General features: G+C 32.4%; 1 protein-coding gene and 1 pseudogene across 1 annotated transcript in view; both read right to left on the bottom strand.

Moving 5' to 3' along the window:
- LOC145291244 (116 kDa U5 small nuclear ribonucleoprotein component-like) overlaps positions 1–18467 on the bottom strand; it is a 109210-nt gene that overhangs the window by 74857 nt on the left and 15886 nt on the right. The window contains exons 3-5 of the mRNA XM_080136851.1: positions 15277–15396; positions 11423–11459; positions 7546–7624 (exon numbers count right to left, since the gene is read on the bottom strand). Of these exons, the coding sequence (XP_079992977.1) occupies positions 7546–7624; positions 11423–11459; positions 15277–15396 (236 nt within the window). The remainder of the gene's footprint in view (positions 1–7545; positions 7625–11422; positions 11460–15276; positions 15397–18467) is intronic.
- LOC145291643 (5S ribosomal RNA) lies at positions 8281–8399 on the bottom strand (annotated as a pseudogene).

The raw sequence follows: 18467 nt of genomic DNA, 5'->3' as shown, positions 1-18467 counted from the left end.
AAAATTCTTTGCAAATAGTTTGGCCTTGTCTGACGCTGACGAGATAACCTCTGGTCCATTGATAATGGTTGGGATAGAACGCACACTTCTGTTCAGGATCCTATTTGTTATTTGCCAAAACTGGTGGGAACCAAGCCGTTGATCAGCTACCTTGGATTTAACAGACTGGGCATATAGCTCTCTTGCATTTTTTATTACTCTTTTACAGTGGTTGCTGGCAGTCCTGAAAGCAGCTTTAGTCTCAGTGCATCTATTACGTTGGTAGTTATGGAAAAGGTTTCTAACCAATCAGAATTGATTATTTCTGCCTTTGTTAATATTTGTTGCTGCTCCTGCTGCCAATTTTGTTGCTGCTACTGCTACTGTTATTTTAATAACTTTGAGAGGGCTTCATCAATTTTGCGTTATGTCAGGTTAGGACAAAACTTAATAAATTGGAATAACATGATATGCATATCTCATAAAGCTGAGACAAACATGTTTTTTTACATGACTAACTTGAGAATCAGCCTATATCATTATAATTGGTATATATTAAAGAGTAAATAAACTAGGGGCATATAAAGCAGAAATACAAGTGTCAGAATCGGCTAATTTTTACTTGCTTTCAACTCAGACCACAGGACCAAAAATCTACAGCCTTGGTAAATTCATAAAAATGGGCCCTTGTCCAAAATTCCCCTCATATAAAAAAAAAAGTAAAGAAATGATGTACATACTTGTGATTAAATGAAAATATCATATTCCAAAACTAACGTAAATTGATCAAGTAATTTTTCACAAGAAAACCATTTTTAAGCAATTAATGGGAATTTTGAGGCATTACAACATAAATCTAGTAAGTTGAGCTATCTCTCCTGATTTTTTAAATGTTTTTCAAAATGGTAGACAAGACAGTAACTGTTCGGAGAGTCAGAAAATTTGGTTTTCTTATTTAAAAATGAAAGTACTTGATAAATTTATGTGAATTTTGGAATATGATATTTTTGTTTCATTACATGTGCATACATCATACAGATTTTTCTTTATTTTTGTTTTTTAGGGGGAATTTTGGAAAAGAACTTAAAAATAAAATTATTTCCTGCAAGTTTTCAAATCGACGACTATCTTAAAGGAAGTGCTTCTGCATTTATCGAGTTGTGATTTCCACTAAGATACTCAGGTGTGTCCGGTAGATGACGGGAATAACCAGAAATGACTGGACGAACCTTATTACAAAAAGCACAAATTGCTCTCCCCTCCTCATATTAAGAATGGCGACAACCACTGAAAATACATTAAGTAATACATTGAAAAAAAATGTTTTAATATCCAGAAAACTACTTGTCAACCGTTTCTGGTTCTTGCCGTCATCTGCCGGGCACACCCAAGTAAGTTTGTGGAAATCACGGGTTGATAAATGCAGAAATACCTAAAAGAATAACTTTGATTTTAAAAACTAAGGTAAATGAGGCTTCAGAGCTCAATCTATGACAAAGGACGAAGACTACAGGATCTAGAATCCACAATCCAAATCTGTTTGTCAGACCAATAACTCTGTTAATGAATTATCATAAATATATACAAAATCTTCAGTCCTTTTAGAAATAAAACATGTTATACATTAATTTAGCAAGAACATTTCAAAATACTGATTAAATTTGGTTCAACTGATTTATTTAAAAAAAATGTAAAAGTTACATTATTTTATGGATCGTTTTCATATTTATTTCTAGTTTTAGAAACGTTTTCAGAACAAGATTGTTTCAGTAAATTTTTCTTCATGTCAGACCATGTAACGTTAGAAATGGGTTGGTAACTGCTTTCCTATCCAAAAGTAACTACTACATTTAAAAGCCTAATCATTTACTTAATTCATGTTTTTTTTTTTTACATGGGGGTCACCACTTATCAAGGCCCGAAGGTCACTCAAGGTAAGGGTTATTGCGTGTACAGTAATCAATGAGATAGTATTGTAGTAATCATTAGTATTGGGGGTTTTGATAGAGTGTCTTACTTAAGGGGCGGTTTGACAGGAGTTTGCTTATGTTGGACTTGAACACGTCCAAGTTGTAGTCAGGTGGGAAACAGGCAAGCGGCAGAGAGTTCCACTGGCGTGCAGTTCTAAGAAAGAAGCTTTGCTCATGGAATCTACGTTTGGATTTAGGCACAGATAAAGAGTGGGGAAAATTACTGACAGTAGTTTCAGCCAGACGGGTGTTTCTCGTGAAAGATTGGTGAGGGGGGACGAGGGATTGGAGCTCAGATGAGCACCTGCCATGGAAATAACGATAAAACAAAGACAGGCTCGCAACGTCTCTTCTGTGGGAGAGAGGTTGCAGGGAAGAGAAAAGGGCATCCCCCATTAAACCACGAAGTCTATTTTGTACTCTGTCAAGGCAGGATAGGCTGTTTTTAGCAGCTCCTGCCCAGATGTGGCAGCAGTACTCGATCTTTGGACGTACGTGTCAGACGTTAGCCCTGATAAATTCATAAAAATTAAATTATTTCTCACAAGTTTTCAAATCAATGACTGCCTGAAAAGGATCATTTTGATTAAAAAAAAATAAAAATAAAAAGAGTAAATAGGGCTTTACATCCAGGTTTATAACAACCCTCAAGGAAAAGGAAACCGATGTAAAAAAACTTGTAGCCAAAGTGATTACTGGTCATTTTGTCTCGGCATATTACCTGGTTTGATTTGGTTGTTTTATTTTATGGCATATCAACTCTTTTTGAGTCATTTAATGCCAAATCTGATCATTTTGGTAAAAGTTTTATGCTTCAAGTTCTTTATTTAATCAAATATTTATTCAAACGTTTGGTTTGGTTGTTTTGTTTTACAGCATATCAACCTTTTCTTGGTTCATTCATTTTGGCAAAAAATTTTATGCTTCAAGTATTTTATATCTTAAAATATTTATTTAAATGATGTTTAATTTGATTGTTTTGTTTTATGGCATATCAATCCTTTCTGGATTCAGTCATTTTGGTAAAAATTATTATACTTCACGTTCTTTATATCTTCAAATATTTATTGATGGTGCTTGGTTTGGTAGTTTGTTGAGGAAAATTATTGTTTTTAGTTTTTTGCTCTGCAGAACATTACTGAGTTTTGTAAAGGAAAGGGATAAAAAAAAATAACATCAATGTTTAGTTTAGTTTAGGTCAGGAAGCTGGTATCTTTAGACAGCTTGATCTGGTAGCACAAGTCATGTCACTTAGTTATAATCATGGGGGCTCAGAGAATGATACTTGTATTGCATAAGCATTTGTCCCTATAATTTAAAGATGTACAAATATATCTATGATCTCGTCTACCACTCAAACATGTTGTGGAAAGCTTAAGGTATGTAGTTCCACTTGTGGCAGAAGCCATACAGAAACACAATTTAGTTCAATACATTTCTAGCATAATTTTCCAAAAATTATTACAATGTTAGTTCATAAGCCCTCCGGTTCCTAAAAAAAAAAAAAAAAACCCACAAAAGTAAAGAAAATCTTTATGATATAAGTACCTGTGGTGGAAAGAAAATACTGTTGACCAAAAATTATGTAAATTGATGAAGTAGTTTTATTTTTATAAAAGAATTTTTTAACAAATTTGATTTACCTCTCTCCCCACGTTAACAATGACTTTCTAAAATATCGCAAATGTTAGAATCATTTGGAATCAGCTCCCTTGCCCTGCAAAATGGCGTTGAGAGATCATCAATCGACTTTAGCCATAAAATTCTATCTTTTTTTAAAAATTTATTCAATTTTTGTTTCTCAATTTATTTGATTTTTGTTTCTTTTTTTGTCACACATACATACATCATAAAAATGTTTCATTATTTCTGTTTTCAGGGGGTGGGGGTGGGCTTACAGAGTTGAACCATTATTACTTGTTAATTCACATCTTTTAGTGAGAAACAAGCTTCATATGAAAGAGAGTTGCATGTAAAGACAGGCTGAGACAATTCACAACTGCGTGCATGGATTTTTTTCACTAAATGTTTTCAAAATTTCTACATGAATTATTCTGATGATTCTCATTTCAGGCAAATGTACAACAGGCAATTTCTTGTTACAGCAATTTTATTGAAATAAAATTGCTGTAAAAATAAATTTCACGTGATAGACATCATCTTCTTGTTAATATGCTTACCTCCTACTTTTGCACAATGCTGTCATTTTCTTTCTTACAACTTTGGCCATTCTTCCCTCCTTGCTGTTTGTCCTTCCATCTACCTCAGCTTATAAGTATCGTCTTAGCTCTCATACATGCATACATACATACACACACATATATATATATATCCATCATAAAATACATTCTTATAAATGGCTCAAGGGAAATCTTCTCAGACAGGAACCTCGATATGACAGATCATCTCCTTGAAAAATATCAGCTACATATGCTAACATTGCAAAAAAAATATCTTTGGTCTTTCTTTCTTGTAAACAACAGGTAAGCAGGCATTAGTCAATATGCCTACATGAATGTGTAGCTTTAAAGTATACAAAAGACAAAGTCAAAATTACTTTTGACTTTGTCTTTCATCCTTTTTTCTACCAAATCATTTTCAAAGCTCTTATTTTTTTTTTTCAATCAAATTTATTTGAACACAGCTAACACTTTTTTTTATTTCTTTTAAAGTACAAGTTATATATATATATAGATAGGTATTTAATTATTATAGTAAAAAAATAATTATATATATATATATATATATATATATATATATATATATATATATACTAGCAGAAGTATCCGTTGTTGACTGGGTTCAAAAACAGCCTACAGAAAATGGACTGTGATTGATGAAAGTATGATAGGTTATGAAAAGGAGAGGGTTGTAAAGAGATAGGTTTTGATACTCAAAAATTTTACCCCAAGCAAAATATGATGAAAGTAAAGATAATTTTTGCGAAAATATATAAAATATATTTTTTTATATCAACTTTGTTTCCGTTCTTAGCCAAGAGTGACCAACAAAATGATGTTTTCTTACAAAGAGAAAAGTTATATATATAATATTATAAATATACAAGAAATAAATGTTACCATAGTCAATAAAAGTTACTTTTATGGTAGAAAAGTTCATTGGTTTGTATTTTTAAGTAGTTTGTAAAAAAAAATTTTTTTTTTTTTTAATTCACGAACCGGTTTAAAAAAAAAATCAAAATGGCAGCGACTTTGAAATGGAGAGCTCCATTTTCAATTTGAAGGAGGGGCACCTGAGCATTCTGTGTTAACAATTTAAGAGAGTTCCGTCAACGTAAGGAATATTTATAAACATATTTTAATGTTTTCCATTATTTTGTGCTTGAGGAATATTCAATTATGGCATGTGTAGTTTATATAAAAATTCATTTAAGTAGTTATCGCCTCAAATTTCGTTTTAATTTCAGTTCGCTGAAATTGTTTTGAGTAAAGAGCATTAAAAACTATTTCAAAACAAAAAAAAAAACATGAACTGAACTTTTATTGACTATGGTAACATTTATTTCTTGTATATTTATTTTTTCAAGTAGTCGTTTGCTGGCTTTTCTGCTAAACACTCTTACTAAATAATATTGACGAAATATCGAAAAACAAAGAAACAAAAGCAGTTTTGAAAAATAATGAAGCTTTACTTACTTTAGTAAAATAATCCGAAACAACAAAATGGGATATTAAAAAAGTAAACATGTAATTACTTTAGTTTTTTAAAGCAAAGAATCGATATAAATATGAATAAGAAGAAAATAGTGCCCTTTTCAAGCAGAACAGCTTCGTTTCAGTTTTACAGTATCCAACGGTGTAGTATTGCGCCGTCGGATCCAGGGTTGTACTATTATAATGTAAAGAACACGCAGAAAGGGTTGTAATCAACTGAATTCCTTCTAGTGCACTGATGAAAAAAAGCTTAAACAGATATATAAATAAAAATAAAAAGGTTATGTAAATGTTTTTAAAAAGACACATAATCACGTGAGCAGGATTTTTTCCTTCTTTTGACATGATAACAAGTAACGTTCTTATTTTTTATTATTTATCTATTTTCGAAAGAGTGCCACGTGCAAGTGAAGAAGAAAAAAAACAGAGTTATGCAGAATTTGTGTCGAGAATTGTAAGTTCCAACTTTTTTTTTGGCTTTCACTTTAACGTGAATTTATGAGGTGAATTTATTCGACACAATATGATTCAACTCAAAAAAATAAATAAAAGCTAACATGAATTAAGGTTAAAGTTAAAGTGTTATTGTGGACCGTCACCCCTTTTAAAAAACCTTGTTAAACTTTGTGGCATATTTATATTCTATGGAGGTCAGGCGCGAACGAACACCCAATAATTTTATTATACTGTATTTCTTAAAACTGAAACATAACTATCAAAGTATACTTACGCAATTAGATATGAAAAGTCTTTGTTAAAGTTTGTGCCATATTTCCATGGAGTACAGGTGCGAACATAGACCCCACAATTTTATTATACCATCCCTATTTAAGTTAAAACATACTTATCTAAGTAGTCTTATGTACATCTATAACAAAAACCCTTGTAATCGTTTTTTTTCTTCATTTTTTATTTCCATACTTTGGGGGCCAGGCACGAACGCAGACCCCAGAATTTTTATGAACCACCGTTCTGCCAGATCAAACATACCCATTCCTGTGTCTCGATACATCTTCTATCATTATATGTAATCAGTTTTTTTAAAATAGTCAACCATATAGGAGCCTATTCATGACCACACACACACAGACAGACGTTCAGCTTTATATTATACTAGCAAAGTACCCGTCGTTGACTGGGTTCAAAAACAGCCTACAGAAAATGGACTCTGATTTATGAAAGTATGATAGGTTATGAAAAGGAAGGGTTGTAAATTTGGGTTGGATTTGGGGGTATCAAAACCAAAGCAAAATATGATAAAAGTAAAAATAAAATAGATAAACCCCAGAATTTATTATACCATACCTGTTCACACTGAAACACTTATCACAATATTCTGTGGATCTATATTAAAAAAACCTTGTTAAACTTTATCACATATTTCCATTCTATGGAGGTCAGATGCGAACGAACACCCCATAATTTTATTGTACTATATTTCTTCAAACTGAAACATAATTATCAAAGTATACTTACACAGATAGATATGAAAAGTCTTTATTAAAGTTTGTGCCTATTTCCATTCTATGGAGGCCAGGCGCGAATGCAGATCCAACAATTTTATTATACCATCCCTATTTAAGTTAAAACATACTTATCAAAGTATTCTTATGTACATTTATATCAAAAACACTTGTAAACGTTTTTTTTTTTAATTTTTTAATTTTTTATTTCCATACTTTGTGGACCAGGCGCGAACGCAGACCCCACAATTTTAATGAACCACTGTTCTGCAAGATCAAACATACTCATTCCTGTGTCTCGATACATCTTCTATCATTATATGTAATCAGTTTTTTTAAAATAGTCAAACATATAGGAGCCTATTCATGACCAGACACACACACAGATATTCAGCTTTATATATATATATATATAGAAAAAAATTAAACAATCATGATCACAAGAAAAGTAAAACTTACTCCATGTCATAAACTGTTTCTGGAAGGTCTTGCTCAGCAATAGAGAATTTTTTCCTTTTTACTGGTGCAATAATTGGTTCTGAAATATTTCAAAAGATTGTGAAAGAAAAAATGAAAACATTCAAACTATTAACAAAATTTCAACATTTTCAGAAGATAGCTTCAAATAAAAAAATAATTAGTTCTTTTCCCTCCATATTAAAAACAAAGAAAATATCTGTATAATGTATATACCCATAACAAAATGAAACTTTCACATTACAAAATTCTCATAAATTAATCAAGTAAATATATTTTTATGAAGAAAATAATTGCTGAGCATTTAATAGGAATTCGTAGGCATTACAACAAAAATCTCACAAGTTTGAATTATTGTTGAACTATCTCTTTATTTCTTGAGGTTCTTTAAAAATGATGACGCAACGCAGTCAATTCTCATTTACTCATAAAATTAGATTTCTTTCATTAAAAATAAAACTGTTTGATCAATTGACGTAATTTTTGGAAAATGATATTTTCATTCTGTCACAGGTACATGTGTGTGTGTGTGTGTGTGTGTGTGTGTGTGCAGTCAGCACCAACCCTATTCAGGATTTAACCGGCTTCCTCCGAAGGAGGAAATTTCATGGGAATATGAAATTCACAAGCGGTCCCCAGTCGCATGTATATCCCCGTTAGGGGAGATGACGACGTTAGGTTTTTGCAACTTTTTGCAGGGAGGTGTTGACGTCCTCCTACATACAGCACCTGGAGTTCTCAAATTGGTCACCCATTTTAGTAACGACCAAGCTCAACGTTGCTTAACTTCGGTGATCTGACGGGAACCGGTCTGTCAACGTGATTATGCCGTATATCACAGGTACATACATCATACAGACTTTTTATTTTATTTTTGTTTTTTAATATAGGGAGAACTCTGAACAAAAGCTAATTTAACCTCTTCTGTGATTATTCCAAGGATTCACAGGATAGGAAATCAAAACATTTTTTTTTTACAATCCTGTATATTTGCATTCAATCAATTAAACTAAATTAATTAAACCAAGATAAACTAGCATATAAAAGAGGTGTTAAACCGAATATGATGATGATGATGATGACGACTTCATTTGATGCAAATTTCTATGTCCTAAGTACTTTTAGTTCTTTGTGCAGTGTGGTAAGCTTTACTTTTTTTTTCTGTTTATTTCTAAATCCAAGCAACAATATGTTACATTCATTATTCTACCAAAACGGAAAGATGTGACACAAGGTCAGGAAAGCAGGATTCGAAAAAACAGCACCCTAGAGGAAGTGCACTCTGGCCTGCAAAAAATGTATTGGCAACCTCGTTGCTATTCCTCGGTAGGAATGCCTCAAATGATTAGCTAGAGATTAATCCTTTCTCAAAGGGTAAGGAGGCAAAGACTGTGAGGGAGGATTTCCTAGAACAGCACAGGAACATATGGACCATGACAGAAAGCAAGGAATCCCAACAATGGCCTAGACCAGTGGTTCCCAAACTTTTTTTTTTACATGGCAGCACACTATTGAGTTTATTTAAAAATTTTCATAGCAAACCTATCATAAAAAATTAGTATTTTCTACTCATAAAGCCTTTTTGCAATAAAATAATAAAAATCATAAATTACTACATAAGGAGAAATTTTATTCACATAAATCAACGTATCCTGTATTTAATATCTGGTATAGAATAATAATAGTGAATGTCAGTGGGACAATTGTGCCTGGTGTTTTTTTAAACTACTGCTGCAATATATGAGCGAAAGTGTGACACACAATCTGAATTCTTTTTCAATATTTTAAAGTTTTTCACTTTTTTTTTTTTGTTTATTTTTAAATACTCATATAACAAAATCACAGTTTACATAAGTATAAATAAAGATGAGAATTGCAGTAAGATTTTGATGGCTTTTTTACTTAGGAGTTAAAATTGAGTTGTATCATAATGATTAAGAAATGGTTTTATTCATTTCTTTATTTGCAAACTGTTATTCTCATCTTCATAGTTGTTTTCGTTCTACAACATTTCGGCCAACTATTTTTCTGGCCTTCTTCAGGTAGTTAACCGCGACGGGATAGAAATGCTAAGTCTCTTAACTGTATCCTCAGTAATTACTGCCTTCCATAGTTGTTGTTGTCTCACCATATTTTGACCAACAAATTCTCCAACCTGCTTTGGGTAGGATTGAAACCGCTATCTTCAGACGATGCTCACCTGGTACCGTAGAGATTCAATGTCTCTATCCAGTGTGCCATGGGTCCCGAAGGGCAGTCAAGATTGGATTTTTTAGTTTTATAAATCCAAGTATTCGTTCTTATCTGGTCTCCCATTGTCAGGTCGGTACTGAATGGTATCATATATTTTATTTTATTGGAATCCTTTGAGATGAGTAATTTGTGTATTTATTTATTTCTTTGCAGACTGTTATCCTTATCTTCAAAATTGTTGTTTCACAACGTTTCCCCTTTGGCCTCCTTCAGGTGGTTAGCGGAATAAGAATGCTGAGTCTCTTAATTGTATCCTCAGCAATTACTGGCTTCCATAGTTGTGAAACAACAACATCTATGAAGATGAAGATAACAGTCCGCAAATAAATATACAAATTACTCATCTCAAAAGATTCCAATTACAAAAAAATAATATAATTAAATGGTTTTATTAAACAAAATGAAATTAGATGGCTTCTAGCTATCATCTCTTTGCAGCACACCAGTAATCGTGCCACGGTACAGTGGAGAACCATTGGTCTAGATTCTGGTGACTTTTGGGCTGGAACCCTCCTTCTCCCTCTCAGTTGGAATGAACTTATTATGAATTATGGGATAAGCATTCTAGACAACACGGTGAACAATGTGGGCACACCATATTTTTCTTTTGTACCCATTACCATTTATGGGGTGAGCCCCTCCTTCCCATCCAATTAAAAACTAATGCTATAAATATTGTTTTTACTGGTCCTGAAATATTCTGCTAGTATAAATATAAGAACATAACTCACACACTATCTATATCCCTCCTCCATCAAACTTCCACAAGTACTCATCTATCTACAACCATTACCAACAATTTCCTCATCTCTCTCTGTCAATCTATCCATCCATCCATAATCTTGAGCCCCTGGAGGGGCATAGATCATCTACAACTTTGTAGATGCTTTTTGTAGCGAGGAGTTCTTTTTTTAGGGTAAGGGTGCTGGTCCCACGCCCAATCTTCCCGGAAGGTACATACAGCGCCTAGCCTTCTCAAATAGTCATCCATCTGGTACTGGCCAGGCTCAACATTGCTTAACTTTGGTGATCTGGCAAGAACTGGTGTGTCAACATGACTGTGCCATACATCATCTCTATCTGTGCTTAAATCTAAACGCAAAATCCATGAACAAAATTTCTTTCCTAAAATTATCTGCCTGTAGAACTCTGTTCTACTGGTCTGCTTTCCAGCTGAATGCAATAGTTTTATTTTTCATTTTCAAGAGAACTCAACCAAATACTCCCCAATGGTTATGATCAATATTCTCAGCTACCCACCAATATACTTGCGCTACCCATATGTCAATTTTGACCCGTGACCCTAGTGACAGTCACTTTAAATTCTGTTTAGTCATATTCCACAATTGTCGTATCATCATCAAATTTAAGTTTAAGCCTTGCTCAAGACACTTTTATAAAAAACAAACATGCTTTGGTCAATAGCAAAACGTTTGTTTCTTTGTGTAATGTTATTACACAAAAAAAAAAAAGTTTTGGTAGTGACAAAAACATGCTTGTTTTTTTTTGTTTTTTTTTAAACAATATCTGAGCATTTTTTTGTTAAAATAAACTTTATTTTACCTTTTTTTAATTCAATCATGATAAATGAAAAATATATTCTTACCTGTCAAAGGTTGTGTATCTTCCTCTTGAACTATTGTCTGAAAAAGTTAGAGAAACATTCAATTTATTATTCATTTAAGTAACAAAAATGAATTTTCTATGTATAAAGTTGTGAGATTCCTCGCGCTTACATTTACATAAACGAATTCTCTTCGTTTCAGATAGACAAATACAGAAACATACATCGCAATTTGTTGAAAATCAAGTTGTTTTGTTTTTATAAAGGAGTCGCCTCTTATCAAGGCCCAGAGGTTACTCGAGGATCAGAGTTAATGAGTGTATGATAGTCATTGGGACAATAGCATAGTAATCGTTAATAATAGAAATTTGGTTCCCCTGAAGCAGCGATTTTTTTCCATTGTGGAACAATTCCTAAGGAACAAGAAGAAAGTGATACCACAAGGAACCATTACATAAAATATTTTACAAAATATTTCTCCTTCATAATGCAAGCAATATTTTTCTTTTCATAACTAAAAATTGTCTTCCTTAAATTTAGTGATAGTTAAAAAAAATCAACATTTTTCTGACTAGTTTCAACACATAACTGAATCCTTTTCAAGTTCAGCCCGGCTTTCCTTAGTAGGCCCTATGTACTGTTCATAACTTGCCCTATGTATGAATACCTTTCAACTGAATCCTTTTCCAGTTTATTTATAGTTTAAAAATAACTGAAATAATTTATTAAAGAGGCAATAGCAATCAAAATAATATGAACAAAAGTATATTGGCCCAGAATGAAATGTGCCTTTTCAACGTGACACTCCTATTTATTAAAACAAGTAGCCCCGTTGCAGCTAGATGGCTGCATATTGTGAAAGAAAAGCGAGTAAGTACAGTGTATTTACACAACCAATATTTACGAAACTAAAGTTAGCAATTACTGTGATAGTTTTTTGAAATGGGATGTTTCTGTATAGTTTCATGTTTTGTTTCAGGCTTAGTTTCCGTTCCATATTTGCATCAACTGTATCTATTTCCACCAGGTTTGCTTTGGGAGGGCAATTATTGGAGATTGCCCTTGAAGTAACACTAGTCAAGCTTTTATGGAACCCTGAAACCCAGGGTAGAAAACCCTCCTTTAAAGGAAGGCACATTTGAACACTGATACTAAATATTTGTCCAGGAAATCAAACAATATTGTGAAACAGAAATATTTATTATATTATAAAATCCAAATAATGATGTATTAAAAAACAATAACAAATAATAGTTAATTAATAAAATGTCCCTTTTTAAAGCCAATATGCAAATTAATTAATCTTACAATTGATATTGGACATAAATAAGGACTATATATGCTATAACAAAGATGGTGTATTTTGTGTAAAAATTGAATAAATCTTAAAAAGTGTTTTGCCTTTATCATTAGTGCAAAAAAACATACCCAACTTATGCATTATTTAGGTAATTCCTGAATTAATCATTGTACAGATTTAATATTTAATTGTTTGGTACTTGTACAGTTTAGTCAAGACATTAAAAAGTGAAAATACCGTAAAAAGTTTAAATTGTATGTATCCGTTATAGAACAAAGTTCTCCGAAAAAAAATTTCACTTAATTTCATCAAGTAGTTTTTTTACAGCGGAAAAACATGTTTTTATGAGAGCATTTTGAAGGCGGCCATCTTGGATTCAAAAAAAAAAATTTGTTTGAATTTTAGAAATGCCAAAGGGAGATAACTCCAGTTAAAGCGCTAACGTCCCTTCCCATCTTTAATACTAGCTTTTCTTCCTAAAAATCGAACATTTTGCTCGATATCATAACAAATTATTTTTTCGTTGTAAAAAAAAAAAAAAAAAACTACTTGATGAAATTAAGTGAAATTTTTTTTCGGAGAACTTCGTTCCATAACAGATACATACAATTTAAACTTTTTTCGATATTTTCATTTTTTAATGTCTTGACTAAACTTTACAAGTACCGATTTTTTATACCTAAAACAATAGTACTCTTGTTGAATTAATTATACACATTTAATATTTTTATTCTATGGATAAAGGGAGAGAACTTTTGTTCATCAATCCATAAATTTACCCCCTTTTATATTAGTGAATTAAATCTTACAAACTTGTTTGTAAGAACATAAAAATTAAATTTAATTAGTCTAAAGAGAACAAATCTAGAAGTGTAAGCCATGTTTAGTTTCAGAACAGTTTCTGATGATTCGTTGTTCTACAAAAGTCCTGAGAGGTGACGGGTTTGCAGTAGACAGTTCTCAAAAGAGCAAAAGATTCTTCCGATGCTGACACAAACAAAACACATGCAAAATTGCTACAGAAAGGTTTAATATTTATGGAGCAATTCTGGTTTCTGATTGGTTGGTAGTAGGACGTGAATTAATTTGATTCGTCAGTTCCTAGCAGCATCGTTTATAAATAGAATCTCCCGACTATGAGAGATCATACCTCATTATAGTAAAAAATATTGTAACAATAAATATAACTATAAATTAATTAAAAATACATGTCATTTACATGTTGCAACAATTTGACTTTGACTATCTGAAATAACAATTTTCTGTGATGCTTAAAAGTAGTGATTGCAATTTAAACAAATAAGTCCTGAAACAGACAAATGAGTGATATCACTGAAATAGCATGAAATCCCAACATCCCACAAGACCCTATGCTAGAGGAGAACTGGAAACAAGTAATATTTATTTTGAACAACAAAAAAAAAAAAGAATAAATAAAAAGAAACATTTTGTTTAGAGTTTTCTTTCCTTACATCACATTTTGGTAATAGTAAGCTAACACACTTCCTAATTTACATTGCATCTGCTACCGGAAACAGTGACAAGGCAAATCAATTCCTTCACTTTTTTCTTTCACGCCTGTAAATTGGAATTGGGAATTAGAACCTTAATGGTATAAAAATTGGTATTGGAAAAGATTGTGGCAACTTTCTGATGTCAAAAGATTATTTTAATTTTTTTTTTTTTTTTTTAATTTAATTTTCCATTGTTGTTACTAATGAAAAAAAGTTTATTGATTTTAAATTACCAATAAAACTAAAATCTATGGAACCCCCTCCACCCACAAGTCTATTTGCGAAAAGATATGCACATATTAGATGGATTTTTATGGTAATCCAAAAACTAAATGAAAACAACAATTCTATAATTTGCATTATTGGACTACTGCTTTCATCCTGAGTATTATTCTGACAAAGTTTTGGACAATATAACCTACAACTATCTTCAGGTGTATCTTTTCAATCCCAGAAGTCATCCTGACAAACTCAGGAATCCGTACAGAATTTTGAACAGAACCCTTTATTTAATCCACAGAGGTAGCATGCACTCATTTTGTCAGTCGTAACCGAGTAGAACTCTCAAGTAATTTGCCTATAATGGTGTAAATTCGAGCCAAGATCACAGCATAGTATCTGTTCTGATGCTACACTTAATTTTTTTCTGTCATCGATCAGTTGAGGAGAAATCCTTCATGACTAAGACAATTCTTATTTTTGTTCCTATCCAGAGTGCCCCTTTTTGAGGAGCTGGATTTTCCCCACATTAAAAACCGACCTTGTGTCTAACTTTGCCATCGTGGGGAGGCAAGTAAATAGGAACACTAAAGATGAGAACATTAGTCCGAATGATCCAAATACTGCAAATTATTAATCCGGATCTAAAAAAATTCAGAAACATAACAATTCTATAGTTAAATATTTAGAAATTTAAAGACTCCGAAATCAGGAATTTAGAACAGAATCTGTAATTGCACGGGAATCGTCCTCTCACTAGTCTTTATATTTAGAATTGTGTAAGAAGATAAACTGAAATTGTGATGCAACTCTTAAAATAATTGTATTTGTTTAAAGAACTGTTTTTATTTTTGTTTGTTTACCTCCACTTCCGGACCATAAATTTCTTCTGCCGTCGGATAATACTTTTTATCTTCATGGAGCACCACCTGCATCTCATGGGTATCATCAGCATCATTCTGATCTAAATCATCATCATCATCCTGAAAAGAAAGAAAATAACATTTTATACATATCAATAATGAATTTCAATTAAAAATAATATATATATATACCATTCAGTACGGACCCGACCATGAAAGATCAGATAATAATAAACATGAATTTATAAGATCAAAAAATTCAACTTTGATCGCCCTTCGGGGCCTGTGACGCAGTTGATAGAGACGTTGAATCTCTACGGTTCCAGATGAGAATTGTTTGAAGATAGCGGTTTCAATCCTACCCAAAGCCGGCCAGAGGCTTACTTGGCCAAAAACGTGGAGATTCGAAGTTCCTATCCGTCGCGGTTAGCACTTGACGAAGGTCAGAGGAATAGTTGACCGAAACGTCATGAAACAACAACCAATAAAGATGAGAATAATAGTCCGCAATAAATAAATATAAATAAGACTCATCTCAATAATGAATTCCAATTAAAATAACATTTTATACGTTTTCAGATGCAAGCATAAAAAAAGTACTTTGTTTTAATTTTTAAAAAATTTAGTGAACCCTTGGACTCACAAATCTGATTTTAATGACCCCCTTGGAAATTTTATGATACCCCCCCCCCTGAAAAAGTTTTCTATTGTAATAATTTCTTCCCTTAAACTGCTAAACTTTGGAATTCTTTCCCTCTTTTCTGACTGTACTAATACGCAGTGTGTAAACATGATTGTGCCGGATCACCAAAGTTAAGCAATGTTGAGCCTGGCCAGTATCAGATGGGTGACCATTTGGGAAGGCGAGGCGCTGTATGTATCATGAGGTAAAATACCAGGTTGAGAAATTGGGCCGGTCTATCCTTCTCTCGAGGGTAGATGGGATTCTCTTAAGCTGTGGTAGGCATCTATGCTTAAATATATTTTAATTTGTCCAGATTTCGTATATATTATTATAGAGTCAGGATTTCAAAAGTAAAAAAAAAGTATTTGGGTGCCATCAGCTCGAATTGAAACAGAAAGCATTCTAAGCTGTACCAACGTGACACGCACATGAACTGATTAAAAATTAAAAATCAAAAATAAATTAAGGTGAATGTACAAAATGTCTAACGATTTTTTCAATTTTGACCCCTTATAGATTATTTTAACTGCCTAAAGACCCATAGAAAAATGGCCCATAAAAAATGCAATCATTTGAGGCCCCTAGCACCATTGTGTGACCTTCAGTTTCGGAAGAGATAAAGTTTGAAAATATGGAGACAGACAGACAGACATTGTCAGTTTTATAAATTAGATTATATAATGATTTTGCTTCCTTTCACAAATTTCTTTTTTCATTAATAATTATTTTTCTACCTTATCGTTTTTTGTCATTTTTTTATATATTACTATTTGAGACCTGACAATGATGTAGGTACCATTTGTTTCACTTGAAATTCAATATTTTTTTTCATTCATTTGTAGAATAATAGAAGCACCAAAAGATCTTGTATTTTTATGTTTTCTCATACATAAATCCAATAATAATATAAATCTTATATGTCCACCACCTGAAAGGAATCAGAATACCAGAATTTAAGGATGCACATTCCAAACAACAGTTGACCCATAATGTACCAGTGAAAAGTGAGAATGAAGTTCTGAGCTGATAAATCTTTACAGTCAATTGTATGTGCAGCCAAGAAATGTATTTCACTGATCCTTTTAAAAAAATTAAATTGTTTAGTTAAAAAAAAAAAAACAGTTGAGTAGTTAGCTTAAAATAGAGGGGGGGGGGAATAAATAAATAAACAATGGGAAGTAGAAGAACTCACCTAACTGATGTGTTTTCTGCCCACATTGCAATATATTGTGTGTTTTTCAAATTTATTTAACAAATGAATAAAATATTACTTTATATTATTTTATTTACCTTTTAAAAATTGTAAAAAGGTTTAAAACCTATTTTTCAATTGTTAAAAGTAGGTTCAAAGTTTGCTGATTGTAAACAATGCCTTTTAGAAACAAAAGATGTTATTTTTATTAGATATTTTGTTCAAGAAAATTGAAAAAAATATTTTCATGGTTGAAGACACAATACAAAATAATATTAATATTCAATAATAAAAAAAATAGTCCATATTTGATTTATGTATGAAAAGACATAAATATAAATGTAAATTAACCCCCTCCCTGAAACGGATCACTTCACCATAATTCAAGAATGGTATTTGAATATACAGCATAATCATGTTGACACACCGGTTCTGGGTCAATCACCAAAGTTAAGCAACATTGAGCCTGGTCAGTACTAAATGGGTGACTATTTCTGAATACCAGGTGCTATATGTAGAACGACATCTACATCTCCTTGCAAGAACTAAAACCTAATGTTGTCATCTCCCCGGACAGAGATATATCAGGTTGACAAGAAAGTTGCTGCAGTTTTTAACTTTTAAATTCACATGAACAAATCTCGGCTCAAACAAAAATTTATTGATCGAAATAAACACCATCAGAATCAACACACTTTTGCCAACGCAAAACAAGTGTATTTGTGCCAGTAACGTAAAAATCTTGTGTTCAAGTGGTGATAAAGTCGCTGAACGTGTTTTTGATATCGCTTTGATTTTTTAAGCATTTCTCATGCAGAAAGGTGTTGAGATGCTTGAAAAAGTGGTGGTCGGTAGGTGAGAGGTCTGAAGAGTATGGCGGATGAGAAAGAGTTTTGTAGCCCAATTCATTCAACTTCTGCAGGATCAGTTTAGTAACGTGTGGTCGGGTATCATCATGGAGGAGAATTAGTTTTTTTTCTGTTGACTAATGCTGGGTGTTGTTGTCAAAGTTTCTGATGCATATCATCCATTTGTTGACAGTACTTCTTTGCCTACACTAAAAAAAACTGTAACGGATGAGACCAGTCGGTTGAGACCACCAAACAGTCAGCATGACCTTTTGGTGCAACTCTGGCTTCGGGAAGTGTCGTGGAGCTTCGTCGACGTCTAACCACTGAGCTCAGTGTCACCAGTTGGGAAACGGATCGTTCTTGTGTAAAAGAAGGGAAGATGACACTTCATAACGGCTTTTCATTTGATTATCATTTATTTGTGAGGTACCCATTTATCAAATTTTTTTGTCTTATCAATCAC

The sequence above is a fragment of the Euprymna scolopes genome, chromosome 12 (genome assembly GCF_053919585.1).
Source record: "Euprymna scolopes isolate OS-2025 chromosome 12, ASM5391958v1, whole genome shotgun sequence".
NCBI classification, from domain to species: Eukaryota; Metazoa; Mollusca; class Cephalopoda; order Sepiida; family Sepiolidae; genus Euprymna; species Euprymna scolopes.
This window is presented reverse-complemented; position numbering and strand designations above follow the sequence as displayed.